Here is an 18,588-nt window from a genome sequence, read left to right as displayed (position 1 = left end):
CCGAAAAACACTAGCAACTTTCCTTTAAAAGCATCATCAAGAGTAGCATTTTTGTTGTGTGCAGAACAAGTTTGACAATATTATCATTTTAATTTAATCCATTGTGCCCAAAACAGTAAACCAACTAAGTTTAAAGGTTTGTTCGCACTTCACAGCAGTACCGCGAAGTCACACTTCATGTCTTCACTAAATTCGTCCAATAAGGATTCCGTCACTTATGAAGAAAGGTTAAAAATTTATTTGTAAGCCTAATTGCGGCCAAAGACCATGGATGAATCATGGATGTTGTACCTTTTTTGAAACTTGATGGGAAAAAAAACACTGATAAATACTTCCTTTTTGAAGAATGTTACAACTAGTGTTGTGCGCTCTGAGTGAGAATGAATGAGTGATTCGAATCTTAATATTGAATGAACGATTTAAATCCTAACAGATAGTTTTTGTGACTCCCTTTGATTTGAATCCTTAACTGGGATTCGAATCCCAAAAGAATGAACGAGTTGGTAAAAGAGTCGCTAGTCGCCATAGAGATTCGAATCCCAAGTTGTGATTCGAATCCCAAGTTGTGATTCGAATCCCAAGTTGTGATTCGAATCCCAAGTTGTGATTCGAATCCCAGTTTGGGATCACTACATGGGCGACTAGCGACTCTTTTACCAACTCGTTCATTCTTTTGGGTTTCGAATCCCATATAGTGATTCCCAAACTGGGATTCGAATCACAACTTGGGATTCGAAACACAACTTGGGATTCGAATCACAACTTGGGATTCGAATCGCAATGGCGACTAGTGACTCTTTTACCCACTCGTTCATTCTTTTGGGATTCGAATCCCAGTTAAGATTTCAAATCACCTCGAAGGTTAATAAATCATTTTTCACGTTTTAAATCACAAAAGAGTGATTTAAAGATTCGAATCATCGTTATGATTATTCACTCTGATTCAAATCTCTAAAAAGAGTTGTTATTCTCATCACTAGTTACAACATAAATTAACAGTTTTGAAGAACCTAAATTCCCAAAAAAGGCAACTGATAAACAACGAGAAAGGAATGGCAAAATCGCTGTTACTTCTTTCAAGACTTGAGACATTTTATCAGAAAATATCGATCGTTTGGACGATACAGTGTTTTGGATGAACCTAGCCACAGTATCCAGATCCTCCGAGGTGTTGGACTGGTCATCAATATACCCAACACTGTTCATTATCATTAAGAAATCTTAAACATTTGACGTTTTACTATTTTTTTTTCAAAATGCATACGCTCTTAACTGGCAACAAATAAAAGTTTTGAAATCTAGAAAAAAAATGCATATCAAACAGTTTCCGAGCGAATGTTCAACAAGAGCCACGTGCTGTCGCTGCGAAAATCAAACATACAATCGTGGATCTAAATATGACACTGTATAAAAAGCCGTCAATCGGAGTCATCACTCACCATTATCGCGCAATCTACGCCTCGTATACAATTATGGATGCTCGTAAAGCGATTGTAAACGGTCGACTACCACACCATAGCAAAGTGCGCTATCGCGTTCCGGTTAGTGTAAACAGCTAAATTCGCCAAGGCCAACCACCCGATGCCAGGTTTGTTTCCGCAAATAAACAGTGCACTATTGTTTTATTGATTTGAAGTTCAGTCGGTGAGAAAACAATGGCTTGGCAAAACATTCAAACAAAACGTCCTGAACTAGCGGAAAACAATCTCGCGTGGAGAGAGTTTTCCACTAACCGAGATCGGGTGTGTATGTCTTTGCTCGTGGGAAATTAATGCACTGAAGAAACTGCTACAAGTTTGTCCGTAGCGAAATCATCTCCGTTCCTTTCGCGGAATCATCCCCGGGAGATTACTCCAATGTGCCGTTTTCTTTATGGAGCAGGCGAAGTCAGTCAGTCAGTCAGTCAATCAGCCACCCCGTCAGACCAGCGTTGGTGGGTTTGTTGTGCTGGCGGATCTTTCAAATGCGGTCGATTCCAGTGAGTCGCCGATCTGAGTCGCTTCGCTCGGTGTCATCTCATCATCGCCATGGTCGCCAAGCCCGCACGCACCAGAGTGGTGGAAGTGCTACGACGTGATTGGAACACCGTGGCCCCATTTATGCAACCGACCGCGGGAAGAAAGTGCGCAAACAACGACGATGATGAATGGAGTGGTTGGTGTCGAGGTTGCTGCTTAGGAGAAATTAGAATCTCGCCGGTGGTTAGTAACACTCAGCACCAACACAGATAGCGGGATAGTTTTTCACAATGGCCAGCGGAGTTGCGATAGTCGCGGCGTCTAAGGCACATCTTCTCTGTCTATTGCTGTGTAGGTGAACTCACTGCGAAGTGAATGGCGTGCGGCGTCCCGAAATAGCCGTTTTCATAATTCGTTACGTTCCTCTTGGCGGATCATCTTTCCAACGCAGGCTCGGAAAATGCCGCACTATGGGCGTGGATGACTTCGATATGAGCTCAAGTGGCTTTTAATGTACGGCTATAACGACTTGAACTAAGTATGATATGTTTAAAAATCAGTCCAACTCGAAAACTCTCAGTTCGATTCGAAATTTGTTTTCCACAGATGTTAATTAATTTTAAAAAAAACTATAAAAAATTATAAAAAAATTATAAATTTGAACAATTTGGTATGAAGCGAAAATCTAAGTTTAAATAAATATAACAAATTGTTAACAAAATAGTTATTTTGTAAATCTTAGTTTGCAAAATATCATCCTGACGTTACAAAGGAATTACAGGTATACGGATTGCTAGTAGCAATATATTTCCCCTGTACGCGATATTTTTACCATCAGTACGATTACGGTAAGCTATTTCGTGGCGAATAGTACTTAACCGCATAACAAGCACAGAATAACAAATTTGGAATCAAAAGGGTCAAGGAGATTTTGATAAAGCAACATTTCTTTTAACTTTGCTGAGATTGTAGTCATGTGTTTTACTTGCGGTTTTTCTTTTTGCATTTATGTTACAGATAATTCTGGTGCTTATCAAATTTCGAAGCGAAATGTTCCCACAAAACCCAGTCAGATACGAACCAACCAGAAGCGAAGTACGAAATTATTTGAATTTAGTATATAAAAGCTGAGCAATTGTTTTAAATTACGTAGCGTTTATAAAATCAAACAATGTTATTTAATGTTTGGTAAAAACATGCTGACTCTTCAAAGGGAAAACCCCGGTCAGGAACTTTGCTGGAGCTGATCCAAAACAATCTTGGAAAAACCTCTCGATCCTTAGCTCGAAAAGGGTGCCTTGCAAGTAGTTTGAAATTCTGCTATGACAGCCGACGGAGGAATTCCACAGAATTGTAGTTATTAAAACATCAGTCATTACAATCAACATTCCTCTTTTTGATGGTTTCTTAGTTCAAGCAGTTTTCTAACAAATGCATTTATGCCCTGCTACTACTTGTTTTTGATAAGTGTATGACGGTACGTCCCCAAATGGTAAATTGAAGTAGTATATAATTATTCTACATAAAAATGGAATAAAAAACCCTATTGTTTGCTAGGGGTAATATATTATTCTAAGGCTAGATCATGGCTAGGATAAGAAATCAGCTTGCAATGCTTGATGGGCTTAGTACTATCCAGCATATCCCCAACAAGACTACAGTAGATCATAATCCGGCATTATTCAGAACGCTCTTTTAGTTGACTACAGATCAGATTTGCTTCATTCAAAATCAAATTTAAAAATAAAAACGATGATCTTCATAAATTTGTTAACAAACTAAAAAACCCATCGGAAATGAGTTTCCTCCACCGAACAGATGCTCGTAGTGGTGGTCAGCAGCCAAGGTTCTAGGCTAGGCAACGAGACCGTGTAAAACACGCGGGAAGGGGGAACCGCTAAACGCCACCGAGGGGCAATTCACTTCGCGCAGGTGAGTGAACCCGTGTCCGCGTCGATCGTGTGAAGAGGCGACCTTCGCGCGAATCTCCGCGACTCGGCAAGGCAACGGATTCCCGCCGCTCCGACACTTCCGATCAGCCGGTCCGCGACCTTCCCTGGGTCCTACTTTCACCCGAGAGGAGAGGAAGGGCCAGGTCCCACCCGGTTACAAAAAGAATGATGCGCGGGCGGTGTTTTCACCAGTTGCCCTCGGCAACCCTCGGTTCCACGCCGCGGCCGCCGGCGGTGTAGTGGTTAATGACTAGCACCAACACACACCTTATTGACGGTTGTACTTTCCAACACAAAACTGGAGGGGGAGGGGATGATGGCTGACTTAAGTAGAACAGGTCCGTTTCTCCACCGGCAAGCTGCCTCCTTCTTATCACTTCTCCAACATTCCCCGACATCCAGCAGCAAAACATCTCAATACTTCAGCGTTGTGTGCGCGCATCGTGGCTTTGACAAGCGCAACACACGCGCAACCGCTTATCGGAAGGGATCTCTGACCTTTCGGCGTTCCGTGTCACGACACGACAACAGTAACGACGCCCATGGCGAGACCGAACGCTCCCTTCGGGCGGCCCCGTTCTAAGACGGAATATGGATGCCTTTAGTTGTTTATTTTTCTTTTTCATTTTTTTTTTAATTGCGCACTAAGGAAGATCAAGAAGGGTGGGGATGATTATTGCAAATGCCCAGGGCAAGGGGGGAGGGATTGGTTTCGCCAATGATCGCGCTCGTACGCGGCAACATTAAACCAATCTTCCCTCGGCGGAACGGCGAACGAAGAGCCTTGCGCGAGAAGCAGGCGAATAAACAAACCGAACCGGGTGCAGGGCGAGGGCAAAGCAAGAGTGTGATGAAGATGATCGCCATCGGCCAGCATCGCCGTCGGCATCGTCATCGATGCAATCCCCGGCGCGCGAAGAAGACCAAGAAGTCGGGGTCGCCACAAGAAAACGCCCCCCTTCACACTGCGTTGCATTTGAGGTTTACAAATCGCATCATGTCGATCGTGTTCATGCCGGAATGGTCGAACGAGCACAGCTGTATTGGTAGTAGTGGTGATGGTGGTGGTGCGATAAAGATCCCATCATCGAACCATTCTTCCCCACAAAGTAGTATAAACCATCAAGGGTCGGTTGTTCCTTCAGGCAAACGTGCATGTATTCTATCATGTTCTTTTCTCCCCCGATTGCCTATCGTCGATTTTATAACGTGCGAGTGCGGCCAACGCGTTCCTAGGACCATTTATTTAGCACACCATAAAACACCACAACCCAACGCCCGAGTGAAGCGTCCTGTACCAAGGGTGAAAATATGAACTTTAGATCACCGGACCATGCCGCTCTTCCGATGCAGCAGGTGGTGGCTGGCCCATGTTTTGGCCCCATGGACTTAATGCTAAACATTGTTGCGTTCCCCTGGCATGGCATGCCGCTTGGTTCACCTGAGGCCAAATTAAAGCGATCATAGCTCGCGCAACCTCGCTATGTGCTGAGAATGTGGCAAAGTTTTGATTTATGTTGATCACAAGATGTGTAATTCTTCCCAAGGGGAATTAACGGAGTACCACCGGGGAAGAAAGATCCAGAGCGGTGGGGGGTCCAAGATTTAGGTGATTTTGGTCTATTTATAATTGCATAATGTTTGTTTTCGGCTGCGGAAACAACACATGTTTTCTGCCCGGCCAAGAATGTTCTTCCCGAGTGGGAGCGTTTGAAATAAGGCAGCAACCGTCCTTGGTTGAAGTTTATTTGATGTTGCAAAACTGACATTTGGTTTTTTTTATTTGGTTAAAATAAAGTTTTAGCACATTTTTTTATAGCCAATAACCGCATTTACAACCATATACGCAAGTAATGCAAGCAAATATCCCCTGATAAGACCGACCGGTTAAATCCTCCATAGAAAAAAATCGTTACAACAAAAACACTCTATCAGTCCAGTGCACAACACAATGAAGAACGTAAAGATACAACGTTGGAAAGAAAAAAAATATAGGAAAACACTCCAGACCTTTTGCAACCGACGGCATTATTGTCTGCAAATGACTCACGAGCAGGAAACGCTTCAAGGTGAGTCGCGGGTTTAGCGAAGGGGGAGCATTGATACACACAGAAAAAAAACACGTCAAACGCAGATGATTACGATTCCGTACTTGCGGCACCAAGAGCAGCGTTGTCGCAGTGTGTCCCCTTCTTCACGGCAAGACGTTACGCACGTTATTTCCAGCAACCAACCAACTACAAACGAATCTGCATGGCACGTAGCAACGGGCGCGTGTCTTTTTCTTGAAATTGTTTTCCATCCCATCGAGATGCTCAGTCAATGCCGGTTATGAGAGTGAGATTAGCAAGAAGTTGTAAAATAAAGAACAGGTTTGTAGCAGAACAAAACCCATCCAAAGCCCAATCAACTGCTGGGGAATCGTTTGATGATGTAAAGAGGATAGTCTTTTTTATTGAACATTGATGCACACTTTTACATGGCTTCCCAACTCATTCGTGTCGGTAGATATGCCAATGTTATTTAATCTACGATATCGCAAAAAGCGATAAACAAACAATGCATCATTGGCGCTGGTGATAAATTCATTAGAGGTTTACTATCAATCTACATATGATCGGAAAATAATCCCCAATAAGAGTCGTCGGTTGACATTTAAATTCCACTGCGCAATTCCCCCCCCCAACAAATCAACAGCTTTCGAGCGGGACAGGAAAGCCAATAACGTCCATTTGCAAAACGACATTCATATGTACAAGGATTTCCGCGAATTTTGAAACTACACAAAAGTAAATAAATAAATATGTATCAGAGTAATGCACACTAGCACCCCAAGGGGTTGCTTCGGATGAAAAAGAAATTCCCTCGCAATATTGTGCACGCGCTCCACACCATGCTTCACGCACTAGAAACGTGACAAATTCAGCTTCAGGAAATGCAATTCCGTCGGCTGCGAGTGCACATGTGGCAACGTGATGAAGACAATTTTATATGTTCGTGTCTCTATTGCGCTTTACTGATGCATTTACGCATACAATATACTTTTTTCGATGCTTCATAGAATTGTCATGTGATTTTTTTCCAAATATAAACTTAACTTCTGCAAGCCGATTTACGATTATTTCAAATTCAAATCAAATCAAATTTCAAATAGAACTTTTTAAGTGTCTGGAATAATCTGTACTACATCATAGATGCGTAATCATTATCGTTGAACTTTTCTAGATAGATTGTAGATTTTTAAAATTCAAACTTACCTTCAAATAGCTGTTTCTTTGTTGATTTATGCGCCAAGTGGTGTTCGCTTTTCTTCTCTGGTGCTTGGTGTGATTTATACAGCGGTTTTCATTTATACATTCAATTCAGCATTGGCGCCCCCCCGATTTTGATTCAGCATAAACATCACACACCATCCAAATTATTTAACCTTCCATTTTCGAGACCCACTGCTTATGGGTAGCTTTTTGCGATACTCTTTAGTCTACTGCTTAGTACCGTTAAAGACAACACGACAAGCTTGGCACGACTTAAAGATGTTCTATTTTCTGTACCTTCTTCCGCGGACACGCTAGCTTTGGTAACAACAAGTTTCCTTTTTTTATGTGCACCGGTATTTCCACCGACGGTTCTATTTTCTTTTCCTTCCACACAACGAACGAGCATCGTTTGGAGAAGCAAGAAAAAGAAAAGATTCCTTCGACCCCCGGGTAGTGTAGACCCCCGTTTGCCGAGACGAAAGTGTGTATTTTCTTTTTTCCTTTCGGAGTTGCATACTTTTGAAGTACACGAGACATTTGCAGTTCCACGGGACCGGGAGGGCCCGGGAACGCGGCCCTTTCGCGGTTATTGCTACTTGCTTGTGCTTTTAGTGTTTTTTTTTGTATTTAAATTCTTAACAATTTCCCTTAGTCCTGTCCTTCGGTTTATTGGACTGTTGAGTTTGAAGACATAGACTGCTTTGATCATTTGCTGATCAAATAGGGCCCCAGAGATGTTTTTGTAGCATTTGGTATTTTTTTCAATGAAACCAAAGAAATCCCCTCAAGAATTGACTGATCTGAATCATCTAGCTCATAGCTTCTTGGAAATATTCATCCCGCTAACGTTCACGAGCACGTATCTAACTTATCTACAACTAATTATTACTATGGCTTAGGGGGAAACTCCTGACAATGCATCCGTCTGCAAGCAGTACAAAGTAGAAAGTAAAATAAAATTTCCAAAAGTTACATTTTCCACTTTTCGTTGAATGATGTTTACGTTTTCAGTTTACGACGCATTGTTTACATCACGAAAATAAACAGCCCAATGCTACTCCAGGTTGAAATATGTGTAAATAATATGCTACAACATACAAACTGGTTCATAAAGTTTAAATTGACTTCCCAAAATGAACAAAAAAAAGTCAGCAAGTTGTTATCTACGTAAAACAACACGGAGATGTTGTTTACCATCAGATTCATGCTTTTATAAAATCTTATGGAGTTTTGAAATCAATTCAGCATTAGTTAACAAAAGAAAAAAGACACATCGTCAAAATATTTTGATGGGCATATCTGGCATGCTATATTTGTTGTGTTTATGCTGGGAAAGAAATCTCACGAACAGTTGGGCTGGTTCTTTTCTAACGATGAGACAGTTCCCTCGGAACTGCTGAGATTTTCAACCTGTTTACAAGCAGCGGAAGAACCTAGTTAACCCAGTTCCTCGGAACCATTCCTTTTACACGGAATGTACCTGTTTGGAAACGAACGCAAGATCATGCACCGAACCAAAGTTCACACAACACACAGCATCGCCGTTGTTGTCGTCGGCGAACAGGAATAAACGATAGCAGGAGCGCACACTGGTTTGCGTGCAGCGACAATGCTAGCGCCTGATGCGACCACTACAAAACAAACCTCGCTACACATCTTTTCTGCTCAAAAAGAATCACTTCCTCAAATCAGTTTGTCTTCTTCTTCGGCTCGTGGCAACGTTCCAAACGGGGCACGACAACTACGGGATCTAAGGATTTGCCCCGATGAAGATGAGGACCACCGTGCGTGGAATAGTTGTGCGAGAATGTGGAATATCTGGCTGGCACAATGTGGCGGGCACGCGTTCCCGGAATGATTCGTGCGTTTTCAACCCGGATTCAGCGAGCACGTAAAAAAGTAGAATGTTGCCAAAGCAAGGTGCCTCATAGGCACATAGATCTATGTATCGGCACTCTACGCTTTCGCTGCTGCTTCTCTTTCTATCCCGCACCTTCGCGCTCGCACTCTTTCTCCCACACGACGAAAGGCGGAAACGCAACGGGACTTTGGTTGCTTTGATTTACTGCTGTTGCTGCGGTTTACGCACAAACGCAGGGGCACTATTTGGGCCGATAGCATAGATCACTGCTCCACCCCGAATAAAAGACGTACCGTTTCACTGGAAAACAACAATCAGAACATTGCGCAGGATACCGTACACAACCACAGAAACACGTACCGTAGCACACGTACACTATTCGAGACACAAACACACAAACACTCGTTCAAGCGAACGTGGAAAGCGCTGCCAGAAAGTTAGTACTTCGAAACCGAACCGCGAACCGACGGCACATCCACACCCGTCAGCTGATGAAGAGTGACTGACGAAGGAATCCGATCCGCCGCTATTCGGCTGTTTGACAAACCATCTGTCAAACCGATAGTGATGAGTGCCGTGAGTTACGGTAGCTGTCAAAAAACAAGCTTAGGTGGTGGTGGGTATATGGGTCATCCACGGTCCAGGAACTTACTCCAGGGTTCTTGAGGAACGTACAGTTCCGAGGTAGAGAGATGGTTTTTACACTTCGTGCATCAACTGTAAAAGTACAAAATTAGTCACTCTAGCCATTACAGTATGTCCCATAAAAAAATGCGAAAATTTTCAATGCTCATTTTTGGGTAACTTTAAACGTTATTTTTACCAAGGTCATGTGTGTGTGTAATCATCTGGTAGTATACTATGAGACGATGTAATCAAAAGAGTGATTCTCGAGTAATAAAGATGTGAAAAATGTTCGTAAAGGAGATTGTGACTAGTTTACTGCTCGCCCAAAAGCCCGTAAAACAAATTGTATCGATCGCAGGATGCCACCTGGCCACTGTTTGCTGTATCCTACGATCACTCTTTGGTGGACCACATCCCACGAAGCCAGGAAGTGGCCATCCACGGTCCACTCGCACGCCGAAAGTCATCAGATCAATGTGAGGTTGAGTGAGACAAAATCGTAGCAGATCGATCCGGAAATTGGCTAAGGAAGCCGATATTTCAAAAACTACCATGCATAGGATGATCAAACATGACTTGAAATGTTCATCCAGAGTCAGAGTAAAGCATCACCTTGTAACAGACCGAATCAAACAACTACGGCTGGAGTTCTCGACACGTTTGGTGTCAGCATCAAAACAAAAGAATATCGTCATCGTATTCTCTGATGAAAAAATGTCCATCGTCGATCCCGTGTCTAACACACGTACAGACAGATTTATAACGCCTAAGAAGATTGAGGATGTTCCAGAGAACCTAAAAATCAAGTTTACAACCAAACATTCGGCTGGAATCATAGATTTTGAGACCATTTCGCCCAATAGCTTTAAAATGCCTTCAGCATTTATCAAAGCTGAATTAAAATTTAATACCGAGGTTAATATGAACATTTTGAAGGACCACGTTCTGCCATGGATAAAAGCCAACTTTGCAGCACAAAAACACGTCATTTACCAATAGGATGGAGTCCCGTGACGTACCTCAAAAAGAACTCAACCGTGGCTGAAGAAAAACATGGATTTTTTGGCAATTATATTTGACCTCCCACCAGCCCGGACTTGAATCCTTTAGATTAAATAACAGGGGCACATGCTCAGGTTAGGGCCTGTGAACGCTCTAGCACCATCGTTGGATTCCTGACAGCTTCAATTGCCAAGGCGTGGATCTCGAAAACTGATTTATACATTCAGAAGGTATGCTCTCGATTTTGTCCCTGTATGGAGGAGGCGATCAAGAAAAATGGTATACCTAATTATTAATGTAATCATTAAAGACTTAAGAAACGATTCCTTAACTAAAATGACAATTTGTTTCATTATTTTGTTTGAAAAAAAAAATTTGAATCTGAGGTACCGATTTTCGCATTTTTTTATGGGACATACTGTAGATAGCGGAGAAAGGAAAAAATGCGACTTCCGATGTTAGTACATTACTGTGGGCTGTTTTAGGATCGCATCCACCAGACTCATTCGGACACATTTTTAATTCAATAAAAAATGCACTTTATATATTTCATTTTATCGTTTTATTTTACTGAGTACTGTTAATCTACTCTTTTAGTTTTCTTAACATAGTGATTTGCAAACCCTTTCTTTTTCGCACGGTTCCTCTATTAAACATTTGCCGTGTTTTGAGTTGCGTTCGAGTTACTTGTATCAAGTAGCTAAGATCATTGCAAAGGTTCATAGTCTTAGTAAGAGTTTTTACTTCACTTTGCTCTTTTCATCAATTCTTAGTCGTTCGGAGAGGATGAAAGGAAGTGTGTATGTAAGTATGTATATATGATCAGATGCGGTATGCTATGAATCTCATCAAATCCTCTTACACACTACTTTTGTTTCTGCTCACTTAATTTGATGCAACGATATAGCCATGCGCTAACAATCGTATCTCTCGTGCATGGATACTGGTTCCTTTTATTAGCCGCGAAAGCATGATCAGGCAATCACTTCATTTAAAGGCAAAGGGTTCCTTCAAATAATTGTTCGGATTGCTTGAACTTCCTGACCGATCATTGACAATATTTCGCCAACGGTCGATGCAATCAATAGCCCCATCCGCGAAGGCTCGCTGCAAACTTGTTCAGCTATAATCTACAATAGCGTATCCCACTGCCGTTTAGTCACAAAAAAATGTGCCAACCGTCTCGTATACTTGCATACACCGCAATCGACACATCCTAATCGCTACGCAGTAGAATGATTTGTTTTCTTTAAACAAGACTAAACATCCCTACGGCTCTACGCACTGGTATCGGACCGATACCATAGCAAACTACCTTCAATTCCAACGCATTTGCGTTGACACATTGCGATACTATAATGCTATCGAGTAATGTTTCAGTTTTTGATCGTTTCTCCTATCTTACCTCGTTGCACCCGTCTCTTAATCATACTTAACACGGGATTTTATTAAAAAAAAAAAGAAAAACTATTTGAAAGTATGCAACGCAATTATAACCTACAAGTAAGAGAATACGATGTTTCGTTAGCTTACACATCCACGATCACTTATCAATTCATAAGTTACTTGAAGCACACTAATGCGATGCTTGTAGTTTTTCAATTCTGTCTTCACCAGAGTGTTCACGTGCCGAAAAGATTCTAATAATTGAAGTCAGAAAACCTACCTAATGAATCAAGTATTGCTTACTCACTGTGTTCATATCGTACCTAATATATTGTAGTAAGATAAAATAGAAAAGACTTAAACTTGCTTGAACCCAAGACTTTCAATCAAAAATAATAAATACATTCCTGCTCGTATCAATCTCGATGAAGATTGGGACTTCAGTGTCCCAGTATAAAGAGAGATAACCATGTGCACGTCTACCACACTCCGGTTGGTAACAGCTTTTTTCTTACATTTGCCACGGGTAATGAAAAATGATTAAATGTTTGCGTTCCATCTCAATGGCCCTCGGCTGTGTTTTGTACAGAGAGAACTTCCAACAGGTGTGAGATTAAGTTGTGATAGCTAAATCTTTTCCCTGCTTTTGTTTTTATGCCGCAACAAACGCACGCTTCTTATTCTATATATATACACGACAGCATTCTTCCACAAAGCTCATCAATTCCTACGTTCATTGCTGATACAAATTATTAGTTGTTGGAAGATCGTTCCCGATTCGAGTTCCTATTCATACGAGGGTACTTTCTTCGGTGCCTGTCATAAATTTGGAGCCATTTTCTTTTGCATCGGCTATTACAGCAATCGTACCCGGTAGCACGTCTAACGGTGGCCCGGACGGCGGCGACGACGCTGCTGCGACGGACGACGGCGAGCTCTCGGTGGCGAAGGTGGCAGTTTGACCAGCAAGTCCCAATGCATCAGTAAGCCCCCCCGTTCCCTTCGAATACGTTTCTCTCTCCCGTGCACTAGGCCTCCCGTTTTCGGGTACGTCACCGCCGATTGACCCACCATCACCGGGTATATCCTCCTTCGTGCGATCTGCAACGACACTGCCGCTACTGCCTTCACCACCTTCAGCATCATCACCACCACCACCACCACCACCAGGTCCACCCTCATCCATGGACTGTTTTCTACTAACGATGAACGCCTTCTCCGCTTGCAGTAACTCTTTTTCGATCTGCAGAGTTATACGCTGCGCATCCAAGGGCGACTGATCGAGGGTGTCTTCCTCATCCGCTAGCCGGCCGGTGACGGTACGCGCACCCGACACTAGGTGGTGAAGAGACAGATCCTCGGGTTCCATATCGGAGGACGTTTGCTGCTGCAGATTCGGCTCGATGCTTTCGGGAGGGCTCCGGAGACTCCTGTGCTGGTCGGCGATACCGGGCACCTGATGCAGTGACTGTTAGTCGTCTTGGAGACCCTTGACGCGCTTCGATGTGTTTGGTAAAAAATCTTCGGCAAAGCAGTCGACTTCGAGATACTTGGGAAGCCACTTCGAGAGCTGCTGCTCGAAGAATTTCTCCAATTTGCGCGCATTTTTGTACGTCGTGCTATCCTCCTGTGGGGAGAGGGAAAGGAAATGTTTTGTAAAAAAATACGTAGCGAGATGAGGGTAAATGGTGTTGCGGTGAAAGGCATACCTGATAAAACAGATAAACATTGTCGAACAACCGCTTCACATCCGCAATAAACGAAACAATATCCGTGTAATGGTCATTGTTGCTCATTTCCAATTTTTCTCGTATGATCGTCAACGAAATTGGACTGCAAAAAACAAGAAAAAAAAACAAATGTGTCATGAATGTTTTAGTATTTCTACAGCTTGTCGTTCGCAGCGTAAAAGGAAACTTACTTCCGGACGATGTCATAGTAAGCTTTATTGGTATCCGGCTCAAGCTGCCGGAAGGGCATACTGGTTTCATACTGGCAAAACAGTTCCAACACAATGCGCTGCAAGATTTTAAGCTCAAGCGGCGTGATGCCCACGTTTCGTTTTTCTCCCGTCGGTTCTGAAGAAAAGCCAGAATGAACAATAATTAGTGAGTGCAACAATCTAATTGTATCGGCTTTTGGCTTTGGGCCTTACCCGGTGGAAGATCGGCAAAGTTGTAGCACAGCAAACACTGCCAGGTTTCGCTTTCGTCCGGCAGTGACTCGATCACCGGTATGTGGCATGTCTGGTGGAACACCTTCGGGCACTTATCACAGCACATCAGCTCCCCACCGTCCATGCACACCGCACACCAGTCCTCGTTGGGGTCCAGATCTTTGGGCAAGCTCTTGTCGTCCAGCACAATGGTGGTGGTGCTAGTGGTCGTTCCACCGGTGGAACTACTGCCACTCAGAGAGACGCCACTGCCGCTGGTGGTCAGATCGGTCGAGCTGTGCACCTGCGGTGAGGTGGTCTTGCCCCGATGCGTCTCTGGAAGCACCTGTACACCGTTCGAGTCGAGTTTGGCGATGGTGGCCATCAGATCGTTCACCGAATCTTCGCATGTTTTATCGATCGACTCAGCAAAATCCTTCGCGGGCTGTAAAGGAAGAAAATTAGTTGTGAAATGATCCCTCGACAGATATTTAAAATGTCAATTTCGTCTATATAAACGGTTGCATCCAAGAAGGCCATGAACATTCTCGAAACATGGCCTGCCATTATAATAAACAATCCAGAAACAAGTAATTTAATTTTAGAACAAGAAGTTGGATGGCAGCAGAAGTAGTCCATCCTTCTTCACATGGTAGTTCAGCTTCAAAGGAAGAAATCTACTATTTTAATACCAAACACAACTGTGGATAACATTTACTACTTCTTCTGTTCTGGGAGCCAGGGTTTATCCTCCTCCGTTAAGTCGAATAATATGATCCCTTCCTCGTATTCGTTCGTCTTCCTCCCCGACTTTCTCCGAGCTCCTGAGCAGGGGCTATGAAAGCCATATGGCCAAATGATAACATTTTCTGCGGTGCACTAAGTGCCACTCACTAGCTGATTTGATAAAAATAAATAAATGCATGCCCACGGCATCTATCACTTCTAAAAATGGATGACTAAGTCTACAACCCTGTACCATACAGCTATTTGTTTGTGCCCGTACCTCATTCGTGCTTGGACTCGGCGTTTTCGGGTTTGTTGAGGATACATTCGGAAGTGCGTTTTGCAGCTGTTGCAAATGGTTTTGCAACTGCTGCTGGCTATGCAGTTGTTGCTGCTGAGCCTGTTGTTGCTGCTGCAGTTGCTGCTGTTGTTGCTGATGTTGTTGCTGCTGTTGGAGTTGCTGCTGTTGATGTTGTTGCTGTTGCTGCTGCTGTTGTTGTTGTTGCTGCTGCTGTTGCTGATGCTGATGCTGATGCTGCTGCTGCTGTTGCTGTTGCTGATGGTGATGATGATGAGGATGTAGCGAGACGCCGACAGAAGAGAGACTCGAAGAACCGCTACTGCCACCACCTCCTCCACCCCCTAGACTTCCGCCACTAAGCGAAAGGGGCCCAAGCGAAGAACCACCACCGTTAAGGAGCATTGCGTTCCGCATGGTGTCGGGAGATTTGAGGGGAATTTTAAACGATTCATTTGGGCCACTACCGAACAGATGCAATCCCGAAGGGCCACCGAATCCTGATGGAAAAAAGAGATTGAAAACGAAACGAAACGAAAATGTTAAAATTATTTTCCACTCAAGACAACCAGGGAATTTTATGCTGGACGCCCTAATGACATGCTTGTGCCATTCTTTCTCCCCCCGGGGGCGTGTGGTTTTCTCCTGAGGGAAACTCACCATTGTTCTGCTGCGCTTGCATATTTTGCGGTATATGCCATTTGGCACCACCGCTGCCACCACCGCCAGAACCTCCGCCACCACCGCCCGGCCCAGGTCCACCCGATCCCGGTACCGGTGCTCCGGATAGTTGCGGTGGCAGCTGGGGAGGTTGCGGTGAATTGGGATTATATCCGGGCGGAGTTTGCTGCCCCGGATAGCGCATCGATGACTGTTGCTTTGGTGTAAGGAGAGTGGACGAGTTCTGTTGAGACGATTTAAAAAAAATGTTTCGCGAAAAAGAAGGAGAAAGTGAACGAGAAAATAAAGATGACATTAAAAATCAATCTCTACCGGCAGACACACAACGGGTCCCTTTTGTGCGCTATTGCTTTCTACTTACATTTCCCATCATGTGTCGCATCGAGGGTGGCATGGCGAAGCGGGGAAACGATTGAAAGCGGGCTGCAACGGCTGCTGCGGCCGCTGCGACCGCCGGCCCGCTCGCGCCCATACCCATCCCGTTGCTGGACGGGCCGCCTCCAGGCTGTGGCTGGTTGAAGCTCTGATGTGCGCTGCTCGGGCCGCCCAAAAAACTGGCCGGACCACCGCCTAGCTGGCCCCCTCCCATGCGGTGCGACGATCCGTGACCGCCGGAACCGGCCGGTGGGACACCGCTGCCCATGAAGTTCGCTGTGGCAGTAAATTGAGTATTAGCCATCGCACTATTGCCCGAATTGCCGGCTGGGTTTCCCATGCCCGAGGCACTACCCCCATTGCCGCCGCCACCACCACCACCACTACCAACGCTACCGATACAACCACCACCACTCGTGCCAGCACCGCCGCCGCCACCCGGTGGTGGTAACGGTGGACCGGTTGACTTTTGGTTTAACAAATTGCGCAAACTTATATCTGGCAGATAGGGGCAGGGTTGTTCCGGGGTGGATATTTCAGGATGGCAGTGATTGTGTGTATCGCAGTATTTCGGTGGTAGTATGGAGCCATTTTGTTTGATGTGAGCGAGCGAGCGAGCAAACGATCGTGCAGATCGATATGTACATTAAGTATAAAGAGGAGGAGGAGGGAGGGAAACAGATTACACCAATCAATGGGGTGGTGTGTTCGAGCGGTTAGGAACGAAAGTATAAAAGAAAAAAGAAGAAAAAATAACAACGAAAAAAACCGTTAATAAAGCCCCCGAAACCAGAAAATCCAAATATAAAATTAAAAACTCCAAATGTCAAAAAAATACATTGTAAATCAAACAAAGTTATGCAACCAAACTAAAGGATGTAGTTCGACCGACACCGTGAATATATTAGAAAACAAAATGATAAAAAGACATATGATAATATTCCATAGAAAATTCCGTAGCCTACTGTCAAGTTTTCAAGCAAACAGATAAACAATATCCAGCAATAAGGTAAACATCATCGAAACGCCTTTAGAAAACTGAGCATGCCGTTGGTTTGCATCGCAACGCTGAAGGAATTTGTTTACCTGTTTTGCCGGATTTTGTTCACAGAAGATATGTTACTGAACGATGCCAACGATCGATATGTTTATTTCTTCTCTACTAATAAGTGGTTATTAAACTTAATATTTTAATGGGGATATTAGCAAATGAATTTTGATTAAATAGATGCATAATGTGCCGAACGTACGTTTGCGAAATTTATCAAAATTCCTCCTCAAGTCCCAAAAGAATGTTTGTTTGCATTTGTGTCGGCAATGTTAGGAAGTAATCAGTAATGTCTAACGTGAATGTATGTAGTGTAGGAATGCAATGGAATAACCGAATGTAACTTCATATTGACACCCCCGGTACTTAGGAGGGGGTTCGTTTCCGAAACACTTACCCATATTCTGTGGATGGGTGGAAGAGCTGACGTGCTGCTGGGGTGGCATACCGTGTGGCGGGCCCATTGGAAACCGACCAAACCCGGACCCTGGTCCGGGACCGTTCTCCTGTGAGAATGACCTGTTCATCGGATGGTTAGGCGGAAATGGTGGCCCGACCGGTACGACCCCGTTGCCATTGTACATTGGTGGCACTTGCGAAAAGTTACCGCCGGGACCTCCGCCTCCACCGCCGGGCCCGTTCGATGAGAGTGTCGTCATACCCGGCCCGGGCATACCGGGGCGCAGGGGTGGTGTTATGTTTGGGCTCGGCTGTTTACTACGGCTCTGCGGTGCCACTGGACTAGGACCTCCGGGTGGAGCACCCGGTGGACCGGGTGGACCATTGGCCGATGAGGGCGACGGTGGGTATACCTTGCCATCGACTAGTATCGTACCGATTCGAGCAATCACTATCAGGGAGAAATGAAAGAACGAGGACAGATAAAGATTAGGGCAAAAATTTTTCAAGCACGAAGACGCATAGTGCGCCAAAACACGTACCGTTTTGTAGTTCCGCCACATTGGAAAGATACAGCTGTACCCGCACCGGTATCTCCGGGTTGGGAATGTCGGCACGCTGACTCTTCACCTTCTGCAGGTGGCGGGCAAGTGTTTTCTTGCTGTACAGGACGGCACTGTCGCTGCCCTTGTCGAGCGCGTTCTGCACAAACTCGATGCAGTGGTCCGTGTGGCCGGAGAGAAGCTGTAGTGCTTCTTTTTTCTCATTCAACACTTGCAGTTTTGTATCGCAAACCTACCGACAAAAAATAAGAAAATGGTTCAGTAAAGTTTGCGAGTGCTTTCATAAGAGTCCAACCACAC

At 44.3% G+C, this 18,588-nt stretch overlaps 2 protein-coding genes across 2 annotated transcripts in view; both read right to left on the bottom strand.

The window, feature by feature from the left end:
- The window catches only part of LOC131259718 (furin-like protease 1, isoforms 1/1-X/2), a 181,476-nt gene extending 172,063 nt beyond the window's left edge, over nucleotides 1-9,413 (bottom strand). Inside the window, exon 1 of the mRNA XM_058261290.1 lies at nucleotides 9,322-9,413. The gene's annotated coding sequence lies outside the window, so the exon portion shown is untranslated. The remainder of the gene's footprint in view (nucleotides 1-9,321) is intronic.
- A 3,262-nt stretch (nucleotides 9,414-12,675) lies between these two features.
- LOC131259032 (transcription intermediary factor 1-alpha) overlaps nucleotides 12,676-18,588 on the bottom strand; it is a 48,606-nt gene continuing 42,693 nt past the window's right edge. Inside the window, exons 5-13 of the mRNA XM_058260448.1 lie at nucleotides 18,268-18,520; nucleotides 17,724-18,176; nucleotides 16,265-16,554; nucleotides 15,883-16,126; nucleotides 15,205-15,722; nucleotides 14,199-14,643; nucleotides 13,965-14,121; nucleotides 13,753-13,876; nucleotides 12,676-13,670 (exon numbers count right to left, since the gene is read on the bottom strand). Of these exons, the coding sequence (XP_058116431.1) occupies nucleotides 13,515-13,670; nucleotides 13,753-13,876; nucleotides 13,965-14,121; nucleotides 14,199-14,643; nucleotides 15,205-15,722; nucleotides 15,883-16,126; nucleotides 16,265-16,554; nucleotides 17,724-18,176; nucleotides 18,268-18,520 (2,640 nt within the window). The 3' untranslated portion in view covers nucleotides 12,676-13,514. The remainder of the gene's footprint in view (nucleotides 13,671-13,752; nucleotides 13,877-13,964; nucleotides 14,122-14,198; nucleotides 14,644-15,204; nucleotides 15,723-15,882; nucleotides 16,127-16,264; nucleotides 16,555-17,723; nucleotides 18,177-18,267; nucleotides 18,521-18,588) is intronic.

This window comes from Anopheles coustani, chromosome 3 (assembly GCF_943734705.1).
Source record: "Anopheles coustani chromosome 3, idAnoCousDA_361_x.2, whole genome shotgun sequence".
Lineage (NCBI taxonomy): Eukaryota > Metazoa > Arthropoda > Insecta > Diptera > Culicidae > Anopheles > Anopheles coustani.
This window is presented reverse-complemented; position numbering and strand designations above follow the sequence as displayed.